General features: G+C 41.9%; 1 protein-coding gene across 1 annotated transcript in view; it reads left to right on the top strand.

Moving 5' to 3' along the window:
• The window catches only part of SPON1 (spondin 1), a 282,486-nt gene that overhangs the window by 84,665 nt on the left and 181,044 nt on the right, over positions 1-16,777 (top strand). The window contains exons 4-5 of the mRNA XM_081198312.1: positions 490-563; positions 3,676-3,798. Of these exons, the coding sequence (XP_081054438.1) occupies positions 490-563; positions 3,676-3,798 (197 nt within the window). The remainder of the gene's footprint in view (positions 1-489; positions 564-3,675; positions 3,799-16,777) is intronic.

Here is a 16,777-nt window from a genome sequence, read left to right on the forward strand (position 1 = left end):
CTTAAGACCTGTCATCCCTCAAGAACTTCAGTGTGGTGACCTCCAGAAATTTTTGGACTCCAATTCTCAGCAACCCCAGCCAACATGGTCAATAACCAGAGATTATGAGAGCTGGACTCCAACAGTATCTGGAGGGCAGCACATTGTCTCCTTCTGTTCAAGACCGTCCAGTGCCTTCATACCAACTGATGGATTGAGCTATCTTTGACAGTCTCAACCAATAGCATGCCTCATTGAGGGTGGGGGATGCCAGCTCATGAACCTTATCTCCCAATAAACTTGGTGCGGATCAGAGGTGACTTACTATTGTTAATAGGGCTGCGGTACGTCCAGATTATCAGGATTTTTGATTTAAAAAGCTGAACAACTTTCGGGGTGTCCTGGTTTTTACTTTTTGAAATATGGCAACCCTAGTATTAAGGGGAGGTGGAAATGTTATCTGCTGCGTCTGCACATTTTCTGAACACATTGTTTCTATCTCTCAAACAGGGCAAGCATCGTACAAAAGCGAATTATCTATTTTCAAGATGAGGGATCGCTTACCAAGAGGCTGTGTGAACAAGGTATGAGACACATTCATTTTCTTCTCACCTGTTGATTTGATCTTCCAGAGTAACTAATCAAAAACACAAGTCTGGCATATGTTAGCTATCTCTTTCTGTTGGTTAGGGTGGGCACAGGTTAGTTGAAATTAAGCTGCTTTAAGTCCTATTGGTTTGGAGATTCTCTTTTTGTAATCAGCAAGTAGGCCTCACTTCTCACCTGTGTAGGTTTGGTCTTCCTTGCTATTCATGTGAAAGGTTTGCTGAATGCTCATTGAGATAATTTCAAGGTTGCAAACCTAGTCATGCTTCCAAATTGTTCATCCACACAATTCAGAACTGAATAGCAAAAACATCCATGCCTACACAAATGAGCGCTGTGCTTCACTCAGTCAGTGGGTGCAAATATGTTGGGTTCAAGGTCTGTTAGGCTTAGAGCAAAATTCATTTCTAGGATGCCGGCAAAGGAAAACAGGCTAACTTAACAAGACCAGAAGATGGCCTTGAGGCTGAAATTAATTTATAAGGAACCTGCTTTGGAGTAAACATAATTAAGTTTCGGCTTCAGCAGGCTGATCCTACACGAATGCCAATATTATGCTGGAATAATGTAGTCATATATAGAGAATAATGTAGAGAAGTGAGGCCTACTTGCTGATTACAAAAAGAGAATAATGAATCTCAGCAGAAAAACAGAGAGCAAAACAAATACCAGTAGAAGTTAGAAATGACATAGAAAAAAATAACAGAAACTCCCATTGCACTTGCTGTCACCACCAATCAGTAGCATTCTGCACAGACATTATCCCCACATTATCCATGCATGGAAGCCAGCAACATATGACAACCACAGTGATACCATGATAATGTCCCTAAACCCCACCTGTACACCATGGGGCCTTTTGAGCTGATTTTCCACTTTTGCACCTGCCCAGCCAACATTGTTGGCAAGGCCTGAAAGCCATTTGCACCAAATGAAACTGTGTAAATTAGAGCATTTTTAAAAGAAAAATATAAGTGGTCAAAAGACGGGTTGCAATTTTCCATCTAATTATGACATAAATAGCCTGAAGACTGGGCATTCCTGAACTGTTCATCTGCTTATTTTACATGTAAGGAGCTGCTTGATAGTCACATAATACATGCTTCATGCCAGGAAACGGACCAGGCGTTAGCTGCTTCTGGCACCAGCCACCAAGCTACCGAAGCTTAAGCAGATTTACTACACTACACTTGATCTTAGCCAAAAGGCCGAGAAGGGCTGTGTAGCCCAACTTTGATCTATGTAGATCCTAAGCATATTCTTGGAAGGAAGACCTGTTGCATTCAGGGTAACCTGTAAATTCAGTGGGCTTAGGATCACACCAACAGCCTCAACAGAACCCTATCCAACTGCCTCTGGGTACAAGTATCAATTGCAGAATTGTATTATATGAGCTACTGTTCCACACTAATTTCCAAGATCACACATGAACTCAATGGAGCTGCTACGGTCTCAGACATTACACTGGAAGCACATGCATGGAATTCCCATTAATGTAATGCTCTTCACCATGTCATCTTTATGCACAGTGGTGTATGTGAACCAGTTCAAAGTGGTGCCTGGTGGCTCTGCCCCCAGTATTATCATGCCAGCAATCTCCGCCTTCTGACATCTATACGTTTGGTGTGCTATATGTACGGTCGCCATGCAGAATTTCTAAGAAAAGAGTACAGGGGAATATTGGCAGGAAACTTTCCCTTCTTGTCCAAGGATGTACTTTAACAGAAAGCAATGATTTCTTCAAACCCTCTTTCATGATGTTTTCAGCTGAGAAGACACTTGTGCTTAGAAGTGCTGCAAAATGCCCACCCTTCTGGAGCGTAACTGCTTTTAAAATTACATCCTAGTTGCATAAATTTTACACAGAAGTCTTCCAGAGAATGATTCCCAGACCTCCTTGGAAAAGAATGGTAATTTCTTAGTGCAGCAATGCAAAGATAATTGCTAGAAGATGATCTTACTCCTGCCCCTTTCATCCCACCAATTTGGAAACACCGCCACATTTAAGAGAATGCCAAGAGGGCCTGGCCTTCATCTTTTTCCCTAGGCCCAAGGATTAGGATAATCTGGCCTTGACTTTGATAGGCTTTTTAAAATTCAAAACAATATACACTGAAGTGTGAGCTGTAAGATGCTTAATTGAATTTTATAAATATGGCATATTTGACACTGGCCAGGCTTTTCACTTTCTTAGTCCATTTAGAAATGCAGATTGTGTTCAATTTCAAACAGCTCTTTATGCTGTGAGTGGTGAATATGTTCAATGAAGTCACTGGAGCAGGTTACGTAAATGAAATTGAGACATCTGTTTCGTGTTCTTGAATACAGAAAAATCGAAAAGAGCGTTAAAAGCAAAAAGGGCATGTCAAGAATTTAAAGTACATTCCGGTTGTTTCTGGAATAGGGAAGCTGTTTGCATTTAAACAGGTTGCAGTACTCCTTTTTTACAGCAGTGTTATTAAATATTAGAACAAATGCCTTGGAGTATATACTATCATTCATTTGTAATACAAGAAAAAGTTGGCAAGTCAATAGGGGTGTTCACGCATTACATTCAGCAGCTGTACTATCTGTACACTTGTGTACAGAGGCTGCACAAATGAACATTCTTTCACACTTGTATGTCTTTAGAGACAGCTTTTACTTGTGTTAATTGGAACATGTGAACAAACATGTTCACATGTTCCAATGACGGTGCAATGGAACTATTTGATTCAAGCAAACTGAAATTGTAGCTTCTGTATGTGTTTGGAAATAGTGTGTTAACACATGCCCCCATGGATTTGTCATAAACTGCCAAAAGAACAGGGCATCACCATTGGATTGGATTGGTCCAGGTGTTATTCTACCTTGGTGCATGGTTTTGTATTCCTAGAAATTATGATAAAATCAAGAAGGAATTATTCAGCAAATGTGACTTTAACTGAAGCTCAATGTATAGTGCTAACTTTATGTGCAAAAATCTAAACTTCCCAGCCCATGTGCATCTTGTGGGTTGATTTATTTGTAATTTTAACAAAACATATTCAAATGCTGCACCTTCAAAATCACCCATACAGTAAAATAAGGGCCTCTCTTGCTTCCTTTTAGATTCAGCGATGAATGGTGTCACCGATAAACCAATCTTAGACTGTTGTGCCTGTGGAACTGCTAAATATAGGCTTACGTTTTATGGTAACTGGTCGGAGAAGTCGCATCCAAAAGATTACCCACGTGAGTGTGCTGTATTGTATTGTATTATTTTTCTTACTGTACCCCAACCTTCCCCAACCCTTCAGGAGTTTTGAATTGCAACTTTCATCAGCCCCAGCCAAATGGCCAATGGTGAAGCATGATGATATTAGTAGTCAAAAACATATAGAAAGTAACAGGTGAGGGAGGTTTTTGTGGGCCATCCCCTGCTGTCTCTTAGAGGGCTTTCTTTATGTTCAGATATTGCACATGCACAGAGGGCCAGTCTGCAGCGAACATCCAATCCAACATACTAGATTTTTCAACTTTTTCAGTAGATACTGGATCATGATATTTTAGCCATCCTCATCACTAGTGAAGGTTGTTGTTGGCATCTGTCTGTCTCAAGAGACAATGGAGTGCACCTCCGGGGTTGAAGTCAAACCACTGGGTTTAGCAGCAATGAAGTGACCTTCCCAGGGCACAAGCCTGGGCAGTGTGTATGGAGGTCCTGGGCTGTCCAGATGACAAGACCCCCCTTCTGGCCTTGCTGATGTGGTCCAAAGGAAAGCAGAGCAATACATTTGGCACCAGCTTGGCTGCAGCAGTTGCTGGAAGGAGGCAGACAAAGTACCATCCAAGCATCCAGATTTGTGAAGGGTTTGCTCCTTAGGCTTTGTTTCTCTGCAAGGCAGTGGAGGTTTAGGATCAGAGTTTTCCTTCTCCTCGATGAGCTACTTTCCCAGGTTGACGGGCCCCATGTGCCCCACACTTCTCTCAATACCACATGCAGTAGGTGCCTTCTTGACCGTTGGACCCACTATTGGTCTTGTCTGCTCAATCCACCTGAGTGTGGTTTTGCATGCAGGGGATAGACAAGTCCCTAATTCACTGGTTTGAGACCCATCGGCTACCCTCCCCTGGTCTAGCTGGGCAGTCAAAGCTATTTCCCAGAGTGTGGTCACAGTGGCAGGCTGATAGTTCAGAGTGGAGTGCAAGGTGGGGACTAAAGATGGACAAACTATCCCAGAAGGAACATGACACATCCCCAACCAGTGGCACTACCTATCCCCTAACACCCCACACATCCCTCGCTAGTGCAACCCCATAGGAAAAACAGTAAGATTAAATATAGACTCAAACCATGTTGCAAAAGTTTTACATTTTTGAATCGGTGCACAAAGTGGATCGAACCCCGATTTGCAGTGATTCAAAATCACCTGGACCTTTGAAGCACCTCTGGATCTCAGCTCTATTCTTTTCAGTACTGATACATTTTCCACAAATACAGTTAACATACATCTGATTCCTGACATTTGGAGAAAAACAGTCAGGTGGTATTTGCAGTAGGTGGTGGCAGAGGTGGGCAGAGCTGAACCGCTGTTCTGGCTTCCCAGTGATGTGTGTTGCTGCTGGTTACAAGAGGGTGTGGTGAGATACAACATCATGGACATTGAATTGGCTCACCACTGCCTTGCCCCTCCCTTTCTTGGTAACTGGCAGTGATGTATGGTGTTGGGGAGTCAGGTCAGCAACGCAGCCCTGTTGCCCCCCCCCCCATTGCTTCTGGCTGTTGCCCACAGCTCTCTATGTTGGAGTCCTCAGATGCACAGCCGAGTTCTTGGATCCAGGTGAAATCCAGAGAATATATGAACAAATGCATGTAGATACCAGATTCCTTCCATTTTATATTTCTTTGTTCAATATATTTAGACTTTCCTTTCAGATCTCACGTTTGATCTTTAAATATTGGCTTCACATCGATGACAATGAAGACAAGTAAATGACCTGGAAGTTTGAGTCACATTTATTTTCTCTTTAATAAAAGATCACACAATGGCCAACATATTACCAAAGTTTAAGGGCTTTGTGTATAATTTTATTTTCTAATATTGCTGTGTCCCTGTGCAGCTAGCTGGCATTGATGCAGCCAGAACTTTGTCTACATATCAATTGTTATTTGATATAGTCTACATAGATTTTTGTCTCAACTTTATTAAGTTGAATGCTGCCTAGTTCAGATATAGAACTGTGCACGTTAATAAAAGAGTTTATATTGACATATTAAAATTTGTGGCTTGAATTTGTGGCTGTAAAGCTGAGATTGTGGAACAAATTAAAATGGTTGGCAAGTTTCACAGCTGAGATTCTATAGGATTGTAGACGTAGAAGACATCTGAGACATGGCATTTATCAAGTTTATGGGTCTTTTGGCTTATGTCAAAGAATTGTATACTTAGATGAAGTTATTTTTCTACTTCATTGGCACTTTTTCTTAATTATGTGGACTGGGTTCCTTGCTTTGTTTACTCGGTTCTTAGGATAATGAATAAATATGAGTTGTTCTTAAGCATAAAACTAGTGTTACAATTGATATTTCAATCTGGTCACCTAACAGTCCCTTGGGTAGTGGGTTAAAAGAAAGACAGTGAAGTAAAATGCTTGTAATGATGTAGTACATTAAAAATTAAACAGCTATTAAGCAGCTATTAAAATTGCTTGATGTGAGGACATGTGGTACGCAAGTAGTATTTTTGTTTAATTATGCTTGCCAAGGTACATATTCAAATGATTGTCTCGGACTCTGATCACGTCTTAGTTTCTGGCAGTGCCATTTTTCTTGAAAAAGAACTCACCACAAACATCTTCCCCATTCTCTTAGAACGGCAATGGCTCCCACCTGAGAGGTGCTGGGACTGAGTTCTGGCGAGTTCCAGCTGGGGGAAAAAAGCTCCGGTTTCTGGGGAGAAATATATACCAATGAGACTCCACCAGCATAGCTAAAAGAAAGTAAATCAGCTTGTGCCACATTTTCTTCTTCCTGCAGCCAGCCAATCTGAAAAGTAATTTTCAGTCAGGTGGTCAAGAAGATACAACAAGGTACATCACTTTGAGTGTGTGTGCTTTGTAAATTTAGATATATATATATATATATATATATATATATATATATATATATATATGCAGGTTTTGGTGTCTTCGGGTGTCTTCCCGTGTAAGAGTTGGGGTGTCTAGGCGACGTTTCGACGAGGTCTCACTCGTCATCTTCAGGCTGGTGCTTTCGGCTTCTTGTTACTAGAACAGAGCAGGATCTCAGTGTTTGAGTTCCTATAAATACTGTTGAGGGGGTGTGGTGTATAGCCTCCAACGTTCTGGGCAGAGAGGGAGTTCCCAGGTTAGTGTGCCTTTTCTTCTTTTGTTCCTTAATTACTTGAGGGATATCTTGAGTGATTTCTTGAGTGATATTCTGAGTACCACTTAGGAGGGTCATTAGGTGTGGATTAGTTGCTAAAGCTTTCGTGTCTTGACCTCTTGAGCTTGTGAAAAGTTTTTCTGAGAAGATGGCTGTACTGCACTTAGTTGTGCAGTACAGCCATCTTCTCAGAAAAACTTTTCACAAGCTCAAGAGGTCAAGACACGAAAGCTTTAGCAACTAATCCACACCTAATGACCCTCCTAAGTGGTACTCAGAATATCACTCAAGAAATCACTCAAGATATCCCTCAAGTAATTAAGGAACAAAAGAAGAAAAGGCACACTAACCTGGGAACTCCCTCTCTGCCCAGAACGTTGGAGGCTATACACCACACCCCCTCAACAGTATTTATAGGAACTCAAACACTGAGATCCTGCTCTGTTCTAGTAACAAGAAGCCGAAAGCACCAGCCTGAAGATGACGAGTGAGACCTCGTCGAAACGTCGCCTAGACACCCCAACTCTTACACGGGAAGACACCCGAAGACACCAAAACCTGCATTCCTGTACCCGTGAAAATCTACGAAAGCATATATATATATATATATATATATATATATATATATATATATATATGAGGGAAGGCATAGGTGAACTGATTGTGAGGCACCGAGAGCTCGAGGGTTGTCATGTCCCAGGAATCAGACTTCATTTGGGGGTGATGGAGTGTACTGGCCTTAGGGGATTATGTCGGCAACCCTGGGTGCCAGAGCCAACAAATTTGGCAAAGGGTATACATGGGCCCACTGGGACACGGGTGGCGCTGTGGGTTAAACCACAGAGCCTAGGACTTGCTGATCAGAAGGTTGGCGGTTCGAATCCCCACGACGGGGTGAGCTCCCGTTGTTCGGTCCCTGCTCCTGCCAACCTAGCAGTTCAAAAGCACATCAAAGTGCAGGTAGATAAATAGGTATCGCTCCGGCGGGAGGGTAAACGGCGTTTCCGTGCGCTGCTCTGGTTCGCCAAAAGCGGCTTAGTCATGCTGGCCACATGACCCGGAAGCTGTATGCCGGCTCCCTCGGCCAATAAAGCGAGGTGCATGCCGCAACCCCAGAGTTGGTCACGACTGGACCTAATGGTCAGGGGTCCCTTTACCTTTACTTTTATACATGGGCCCAAGCTTCAAATTGGGTTGCAGTACAGCTGAACTTTTTCAAAAATTTTAAGTACCGGCAGATGTCGTAAATGAAACTTACTTCTAAATATGGGATCATGTACTCATGATCGCAACTCAACACTTTAGTCAAAAGGAAATTATATGTTAGCCAATTCAATTGACATGGCCAGAGCTAATGAACTTAGATGTTTGCTTAAATGTAGGAGGTGGCAGACCCCAGAGTTCCCCAGCTAGCCTGGGTTTCACTCTCTCACAGCCCACCCTATCCTATAGGATGCTGTGTGAACAGATTGCATAGAATTATATGCCATTTTGTACACTTTGATGCTCTATTGACATGTTAGACAATAATTGAAATCAATGCGGCTTACTGTGAAATAAGCATGTGTATAAACTGGCTGAAAGTCAGCCGAGAGCCTGGCTTTCTGATAGTACAAACATCTGGAATCCTGTGGAGAACAAGGAATAGCTTTTTGGATTCATTTATGGGGAAGATGGGTTCCCAAGTCTTACCAGCCAGGATGCCCCATTATCATCTGGAATCCTCCCCTTTTGAAAATTGAGTGGTATACAAGCAGCTTACCTCACAGGATAAACAAGCTATCCATTTCCTAGCACTTTGTACACTTAAGAGCAGTCCAAGTGATAAATAAGAATGTAGCAATCACAATAATTTTTGCTCAGCTGTCAGGTAATAATTTCAGGATTAAATATTGTTAAGCTTTATGGTAGTGATATAAAACAGACCAGAAAGAGCATCCGTTCTTCTTTACTTGCCTGCATTCCTGTGCGGCCTCACCTCATAAATATGAACGTTTTAAAGTCCTGGTACTTTAGCAGCAAGAATTATTCTCTTTGCTTTATTGTCATCCAGAAATGTGATATTTGCCGCTGATTTTGACACTAATGGAGACAGCACTAACCCCTGCAGAACAACCAACATCAAATTGTAACTATAAATTCCTGGGAGGCCAGAAAGCTTTTCCACCCACCTACATACCCTGGATTTTAAAAATGAAAAGTACCTGTCAAAATTGCTGTTTATTATGCAGAGGCTCTGAAACTATTAAATGAAACAAAACCTTATTCAATCTGGACTGTGGAGAACTGAAGAGTGTTTGCCATTATGGTACAGCAGAAATGCCCATAAATATGTTCCTTGCTGGACAGTTCCTATAAATCTGTTAAATTTTAGAATTGTTTATCAAATTATATTTCACTTGCTATGTTAATCTAAGAAGATTTCTCATACTGAGCATCTGGTAGAACTGTTGGTTAATACTTAATACTGTCATACTTAATGCTGTCATTTATTAATTTCCAGTCACTCCTTGAAAAGATGAAAGTTGTTAAGTCCATACCACATAGTTCTGGAGTTTCTAAGGAACAATCTTTTATGCCTATTGAAAATAAGCTTTGACTAAAAGTGCTGGCTTTATTAGATTTCTATGGAAATAAAAAGCTTTAAAGAGAGCTCAGCTTTCCCTTTGCCCTGAGAGCATTAATATTACTAGCTTATAAATAAGATACCAGCACTTAAGCTTGCTGATGATGTCTCCCTCTGAGTTACTTGCAAACTTTTATTTACTAGTTTGTCATCCAAAGTGCACTTTAATCCAGATCTAATTTTTTAAGGTCTGTTCTTGGCAGTATCCAAAACACACTTCTAAACCAAATGCCTGAAAACACTTGAGACTTGAAATAACAAAACACAGCTTTGAGTGCAGCTGAATCATTTATTAGAAGGCATAGCTGGCAGCCTGGGGGTGTAGCTTCAGTTTGTGCTCTGGAAAATCTTCCTAATAGTGTGTTTTGTCTCAGTTGCATTGGTGTTTAGCGGCAAAGCGTTTAAAAAGTTTTAATACACTATATACTGGTCTGGAAATAAGGGCTCATGCACACGTCCACTTGTCCCACCACTTTCCCCTGGGGAAAGCCCCTTTTTATCTGCTGTTTACTGCTGAATCATAACAAACATCAATCCGTTTTTCTGCAGATGGATATTTGTTCTGATTCAACTGTAAGCAAATGAAAGACAGCTCAGCTTCGTGCTTGCTAGGCATGGGACAAGTGGAAGTTTGGATGAGCCCCAAGTCTGATTACATCAATGGAATATAATAACAAGCAGAAAACAAAAGTTTGTGTCTGACTCCTAAGTGTATTTGGTAGAGAGTAGAATCTATTGAACTCAATGGTATTTACTCCAAATGAGTAAACATGCCACATTCCGTCTATGTCCGGGAAATTCTAGGTGTATGGCAGCCCGAGACTTTTAAGAGAGATTCAGACTAGAGACTGCTTTTATTACTGTTTCTTCATTTTTGTGAGGGATTATTTTGCTTGCTGCATACCTTGTAAAATGCAAATAGCATAGTTGGTGTAGAATATTAGTAAAGAGCATGAGTTATGAGCTTGATAGCCATTGCCTTGCATTGATCATATGTGCTCCCAGACACTGTGGAAAATGGTTGTATTTCAAATGTTTTCCCCTTACGTAATATTGCAGTGAAGATATTGGCCTATTTCAGTTGTCTACTGAATGAGCTTCAGTCCAAAGAACTGAGCTGCAAACAGTACAGGTACACTGAAATGCTATGCCAGTCATGAATTCATAAGATTTGGTTATTATGTGTGAAACCTGATCTTAGACAGAATACGGCAGTCGGAAACAGTGTCAGGGCGGAAATCACTTTAATTTCATTAAAAACAGCTCAGAAACTAAAAAAAGGGAAGAAGTTCAACAACAACTTTTGTGTCTGGATTTTTGCTTTTTGAAATATGGCCACCCTATAGTCCTATCCATCAGACAATATGAAAAATGTTTGTTGTACAGCAATATGGTTTCTTCAGCCACCCTTTGGATACTTGGTAATTGTAACTTACAAGGGTATTGCAGAGCAGGGTGGGGCAAGATCAGGGATGCCAACTGGTCACTCTCAACTAATATAGCCACCACAGTCATGCCCCACTATTCCATCCACTCCTGCTATTCATCTCCAAAAGGAGTCAGGGATGCTTTGTAGTTCTTTTGTAAGAAAGCAGGTGACAAAAAGGCAGGGATGAAACATCTTGAAGTGCTTAGAAAATGAAGCTTTTTTGCTTAACAAAGCTTCATTTGCATTTTAGGAGCTGCTTTTTGGGGAGGGCGGCAGGTAGTCTATGTCTACCTTTGTCACTGTTTCTAATCAACTTGGGGTGGGGTGGCTGAATGTAAACAAGCTAGCATTCTAATTGACATGTCTAGCATCTTCTGTGGATTTATGCTAACTGGGCCTATGATTATTAAAATAAACCTCAAATACACTTGTTGATGTTTAAAACCCGAACCATAATGCCTATTAAATTTTGCCAAGATTTTGCCAAAGTACACCTCTACATTCCATGTGAATTTCATGCCAATATCTCAAAAAACAAACAAACAAAAAAGCTGGTGCCAGGGTAGTAAAGACATTTTAAAATGCTCACAATCCAAAAGTGCCTAGCATACCCCTTGACCCATTTCTCTGAAATTCTCTAGGCTTCATTTTCACAGAAGCTACTTGCAAATTGTATCCAGTTCTGTTAAAAATGTAAATGTTTCAGTTCCACTGTGATTTGTCCACTTAAATCTGCAGGGAATGATAACAAAGCTTTGTTTAAGAAATGAAGTGGGAATGAAATGAAACAACAAAAGGAAGCAATTCCCAAAGCAAAGCATCAAATACGAACCGTGTAGAATCATAGAATCATAGAATCATAGAGTTGGAAGAGACCACAAGGGCCATCGAGTCCAACCCCCTGCCAAGCAGGAAACACCATCAGAGCACTCCTGACATATGGTTGTCAAGCCTCTGCTTAAAGACCTCCAAAGTAGGAGACTCCACCACACTCCTTGGCAGCAAATTCCACTGTCGAACAGCTCTTACTGTCAGGAAGTTCTTCCTAATGTTTAGGTGGAATCTTCTTTCTTGTAGTTTGGATCCATTGCTCCGTGTCCGCTTCTCTGGAGCAGCAGAAAACAACCTTTCTCCCTCCTCTATGTGACATCCTTTTATATATTTGAACATGGCTATCATATCACCCCTTAACCTCCTCTTCTCCAGGCTAAACATGCCCAGCTCCCTTAGCCGTTCCTCATAAGGCATCGTTTCCAGGCCTTTGACCATTTTGGTTGCCCTCCTCTGGACACGTTCCAGTTTGTCAGTGTCCTTCTTGAATTGTGGTGCCCAGAACTGGACACAGTACTCCAGGTGTGGTCTGACCAGAGCAGAATACAGTGGCACTATTACTTCCCTTGATCTAGATGCTATACTCCTATTGATGCAGCCCAGAATTGCATTGGCTTTTTTAGCTGCCGCGTCACACTGTTGGCTCATGTCAAGTTTGTGGTCAACCAAGACTCCTAGATCCTTTTCACATGTACTGCTCTCAAGCCAGGTGTCACCCATCTTGTATTTGTGCCTCTCATTTTTTTTGCCCAAGTGCAATACTTTACATTTCTCCCTGTTAAAATTCATTTTGTTTGTTTTTGCCCAGTTCTCTAATCTGTCAAGGTCGTTTTGAAGTGTGATCCTGTCCTCTGGGGTGTTAGCCACCCCTCCCAGTTTGGTGTCATCTGCAAATTTGATCAGGATGCCCTTGAGTCCATCATCCAAGTCGTTGATAAAGATGTTAAATAAGACCGGGCCCAAGACAGAACCCTGTGGCACCCCACTAGTCACTCTTCTCCAGGATGAAGAGGAACCATTGATGAGCACCCTTTGGGTTCGGTCAGTCAGCCAGTTACAAATCCACTGAGTGGTAGCATAGTCAAGACCGCATTTTACCAGCTTCTTTACAAGAATATCATGGGGCACCTTGTCAAATGCCTTACTGAAATCAAGGTAGGCTATATCCACTGAGTTCCCTTCATCTACCAGGCTTGTAATTCTGTCAAAAAATGAGATCAGGTTAGTCTGACATGACTTATTTTTCAGAAATCCATGCTGACTATTGGTGATCACAGCATTCCTTTCTAGGTGCTCACAGACTGTTTGCTTAATGATCTGCTCCAGAATCTTCCCTGCTATTGATGTCAGACTGACTGGGCGGTAATTATTTGGGTCCTCTCTTTTCCCCTTTTTGAAAATAGGGACAACATTTGCCCTCCTCCAGTCTGCCGGGACTTCGCCTGTTCTCCAGGATTTCTCGAAGATGACTGCCAGTGGTTCTGAGATCACATCTGCCAGTTCTTTTAATACTCTTGGATGCAGTTCATCTGGCCCTGGAGACTTGAATACATCTAAACTAGCCAAATATTCTTGTACTGTCTCCTTAGTTATTCTGGGCTGTGTTTCCTTTGCTGAATCATTTGCTCCAAATTCTTCAGGTCGGGCATTGTTTTCTTTATCGGAGAAGACTGAGGCAAGGAAGGCATTGAGGAGTTCAGCCCTTTCTGTGTCCCCTGTTTGCATTTCACCATCTTCTCCTCTGAGTGACCCCACTGTTTCTTTGTTCTTCCTTTTGCTACGAACATACCCATAAAAGCCTTTTTTGTTGCTTTTAACCTCTCTAGCGAGCCTGAGTTCATTCTGTGCTTTAGCTTTTCTGACTTTGTGTCTACACGTGCTGGCTATTTGTTTGAATTCCTCTTTGGTGGTTCCCCCCCTTTTCCATTTTTTGTACACATCCTTTTTTAATCTTAATTCAGTTAAAAGTTCTTTAGATAGCCACCCTGGCTTCTTTAGGCACCTTCCATGTTTCCGTCTCATTGGTATTGCTTGACATTGTGCTTTTACTATCTCCCTCTTAACAAACTCCCAGCCATCATGAACTCCCTTTCCTTTTAGTATTGCTGTCCATGGGATCTCACCCAGCACTTCCCTAAGTTTTATGAAGTCGGCTTTCTTAAAGTCAAGAAATTGAGTCCTAGTATGCTTGGCTGCTCCTTTCCGCTGTATAGTAAACTTCAGAAGAGCATGATCACTCGCGCCTAATGATCCTTCCACATCTACCCCACTAACCAGGTCATCAACATTGGTTAGGACGAGATCTAAAATGGCTGTTCCTCTTGTTGCTTCTCCCACTTTCTGGACAATGAAGTTGTCTGCAAGGCCAGTGAGGAATCTGTTTGACCTTATGCTCTTGGCTGAGTTTGACGTCCAACAAATATCCGGGTAATTGAAGTCCCCCATTACTACTATCTCCCTTCCTTTTGCATGCTTGGCCATCTGTTCCAGGAAGGCATCATCTATGTCCTCCGTTTGGCTTGGGGATCTATAGTAAACTCCCACAATGAGGTCTCTGTTATTCTTCTCTCCCTTAATTTTGACCCAAATGCTCTCACATTGGCTTTGAGGTTCTAAATCTTGGATCTCTTCACAGGTATATACATCCCTGACATATAACGCCACTCCTCCTCCTTTCTTGTCTGGTCTGTTTCTCTGAAATAGATTGTATCCCCCCATTATTACATTCCAATCGTGGGACTTATCCCACCAGGTTTCAGTGATGCCTATTATGTCATATTTAGTTTGCTGTACCAAGAGCTCAAGCTCATCTTGTTTATTTCCCATGCTTTGCGCATTAGTGTACAGACATTGAAGTCCATTAATCATTCCCCCGTGTCTCTTATTTAAGGATTTTTTCCTCCCACCACTAGGTCCGCGTGCTGTTTGCTCCATTTGGTCTATGACATTTGGATGATCATCTTCATTAATTGATAGACTCCTACCTTCAGGACATTAGTCCCTCCCCCACATTAGTCAGTTTAAAGCCCTCCTGATGAGGTTTCTGAGATTTTTGGCAAAAACATTCCTCCCAACCGTTGTGAGGTGCAGCCCATCACTTGCCAGAAGTCCATCTTCAAGAAACTGCAGTCCGTGATCTAAGAATCCAAACCGTTCCTGTTTACACCATTTGCGAAGCCAGCTGTTCACTTCCACTATTTTCCCCTCTCTCCCTGGGCCACGTCGTTCAACTGGGAGGACAGACGAGATGACAATTTGTGCATTTAGTTGCTTCAATTTCCTGCCGAGAGCCTCGTAGTCTCTTTTGATCTTCTGGAGGCTATTGCTTGCAGTGTCATTGGTTCCCACATGAACCAAGAGGAAGGGGTATTTGTCAGTGGGTTTTATGATTCCTTGCAGTCGTTCAGTTACATCTTGGATCTTAGCCCCGGGGAGACAGCACACTTCCCGAGACATCTTGTCAGGCCCACAGATCACTGCTTCTGTTCCCCTCAGTAGGGAATCCCCTATCACCACTACACGCCTCCTCTTGGGTTTGGTCGGGGTTCTTCCGTGAGCTGTCCGTTCCAAGGTCGCCTGCACATTCCCTGAGGACTGACTTTGCTGCTCGTCTTCATATACCTGATCGACTGTAATGAGGGAGAGATCCTCAAATGGAGTCTGCTCTTCGTCTTCCATGCTAGGGGAGAGGACCTCAAAGCGATTGTGTATTTCTAAACAATCAGAGTGAACCCTGGGCCTCCTACTTCTTTGAGTCACGTTTCTCCATATATCTGGCTCCTGTGTTGATGAACTAGCCTCCTTCTCAGGGGAGTCCCCTGTCTCCTCCTTGGTGGGGACGGTGTGCTCTGTTGCTTCCAAGAAGAGCTCCAGCTCTCTAATTCTTTGGAGCGTAGCTACACGTTCCTCCAGTTGCTGGACTTTGTCTTTTAAAAGGGCAATCAACATGCAATCAACATGCAATTGCTGCAGAAGGAGGATATTTCATATCCTGAAAAAAGAACAATTGGATGTAATATGCCTTCAAGAAACACATGTGACTAGGCTCCATAGGAAAGTATTAATTAATAAAAGACTTGGCCAGGAATTTATCTCATCAGATAAAGTTAAAAAAAGAGGCGTTGTAATTTATGCAAAGGAGAACCTGTCACCAAAATTTCTATTCAAAGATGATCATGGAAGAATTCTCGCAATTGAAATCCAAACACAAGGGGAAAAGATTTTGATATTAGGAGTTTATGCTCCAAATGATGGAAAATCAGAATTCTATAAGAAGCTGCATGAGACAATGATGGACTATTTGGACTATTCTAACATTATTGTGATGGGAGACATGAATGGGGTGGTGTCTACAAACATGGACAAATCCCAAAATCAAAACTTAACAACAGACGGCAGACTCCCTAAAACCTTTTTTGAAATGACAGACAATATGGACTTGATTGACATTTGGAGGACAAGGAACCCCTTGGGTAAAGAAGGAACCTTCTTCTCTGAGGCCCACTTGTCATGGACACGAATTGACCAAATTTGGATATCTAGAGGGCTGGCCCCGAAAACAAGAAAGGTGGAAATCTGCCCAAAAACCTGCTCCGACCATAATGCCTTAAAAATGGAATTGAGACTTTTTCCAACTGGATCCTTCAGGTGGAGAATGAATGACACCTTGCTAAGAGATCAAGAGATTGTTAAGAAGGCCCAAAAAACGCTAAAGGACTACTTTGAAATAAATTTGAACACTACGGTGGAGAAAAGAACAATCTGGGGCGCAAGTAAAGCCGTAATGAGAGGGTTTCTGATACAACAGAATACAATAAAGAGGAAATTTTGGAATGGAAAAAAAGAAAAAATTCTAGAGAAAATAAGCGAAGGAGAGAAAAAGCTGAGAACTAAACCAAAGTCAAAAGAGGTGCTAAGAGAGATCAAATTCCATCAAGCACAA

This window comes from Podarcis bocagei (assembly GCF_964188305.1).
Source record: "Podarcis bocagei genome assembly, chromosome: 1".
Taxonomy (NCBI): Eukaryota; Metazoa; Chordata; class Lepidosauria; order Squamata; family Lacertidae; genus Podarcis; species Podarcis bocagei.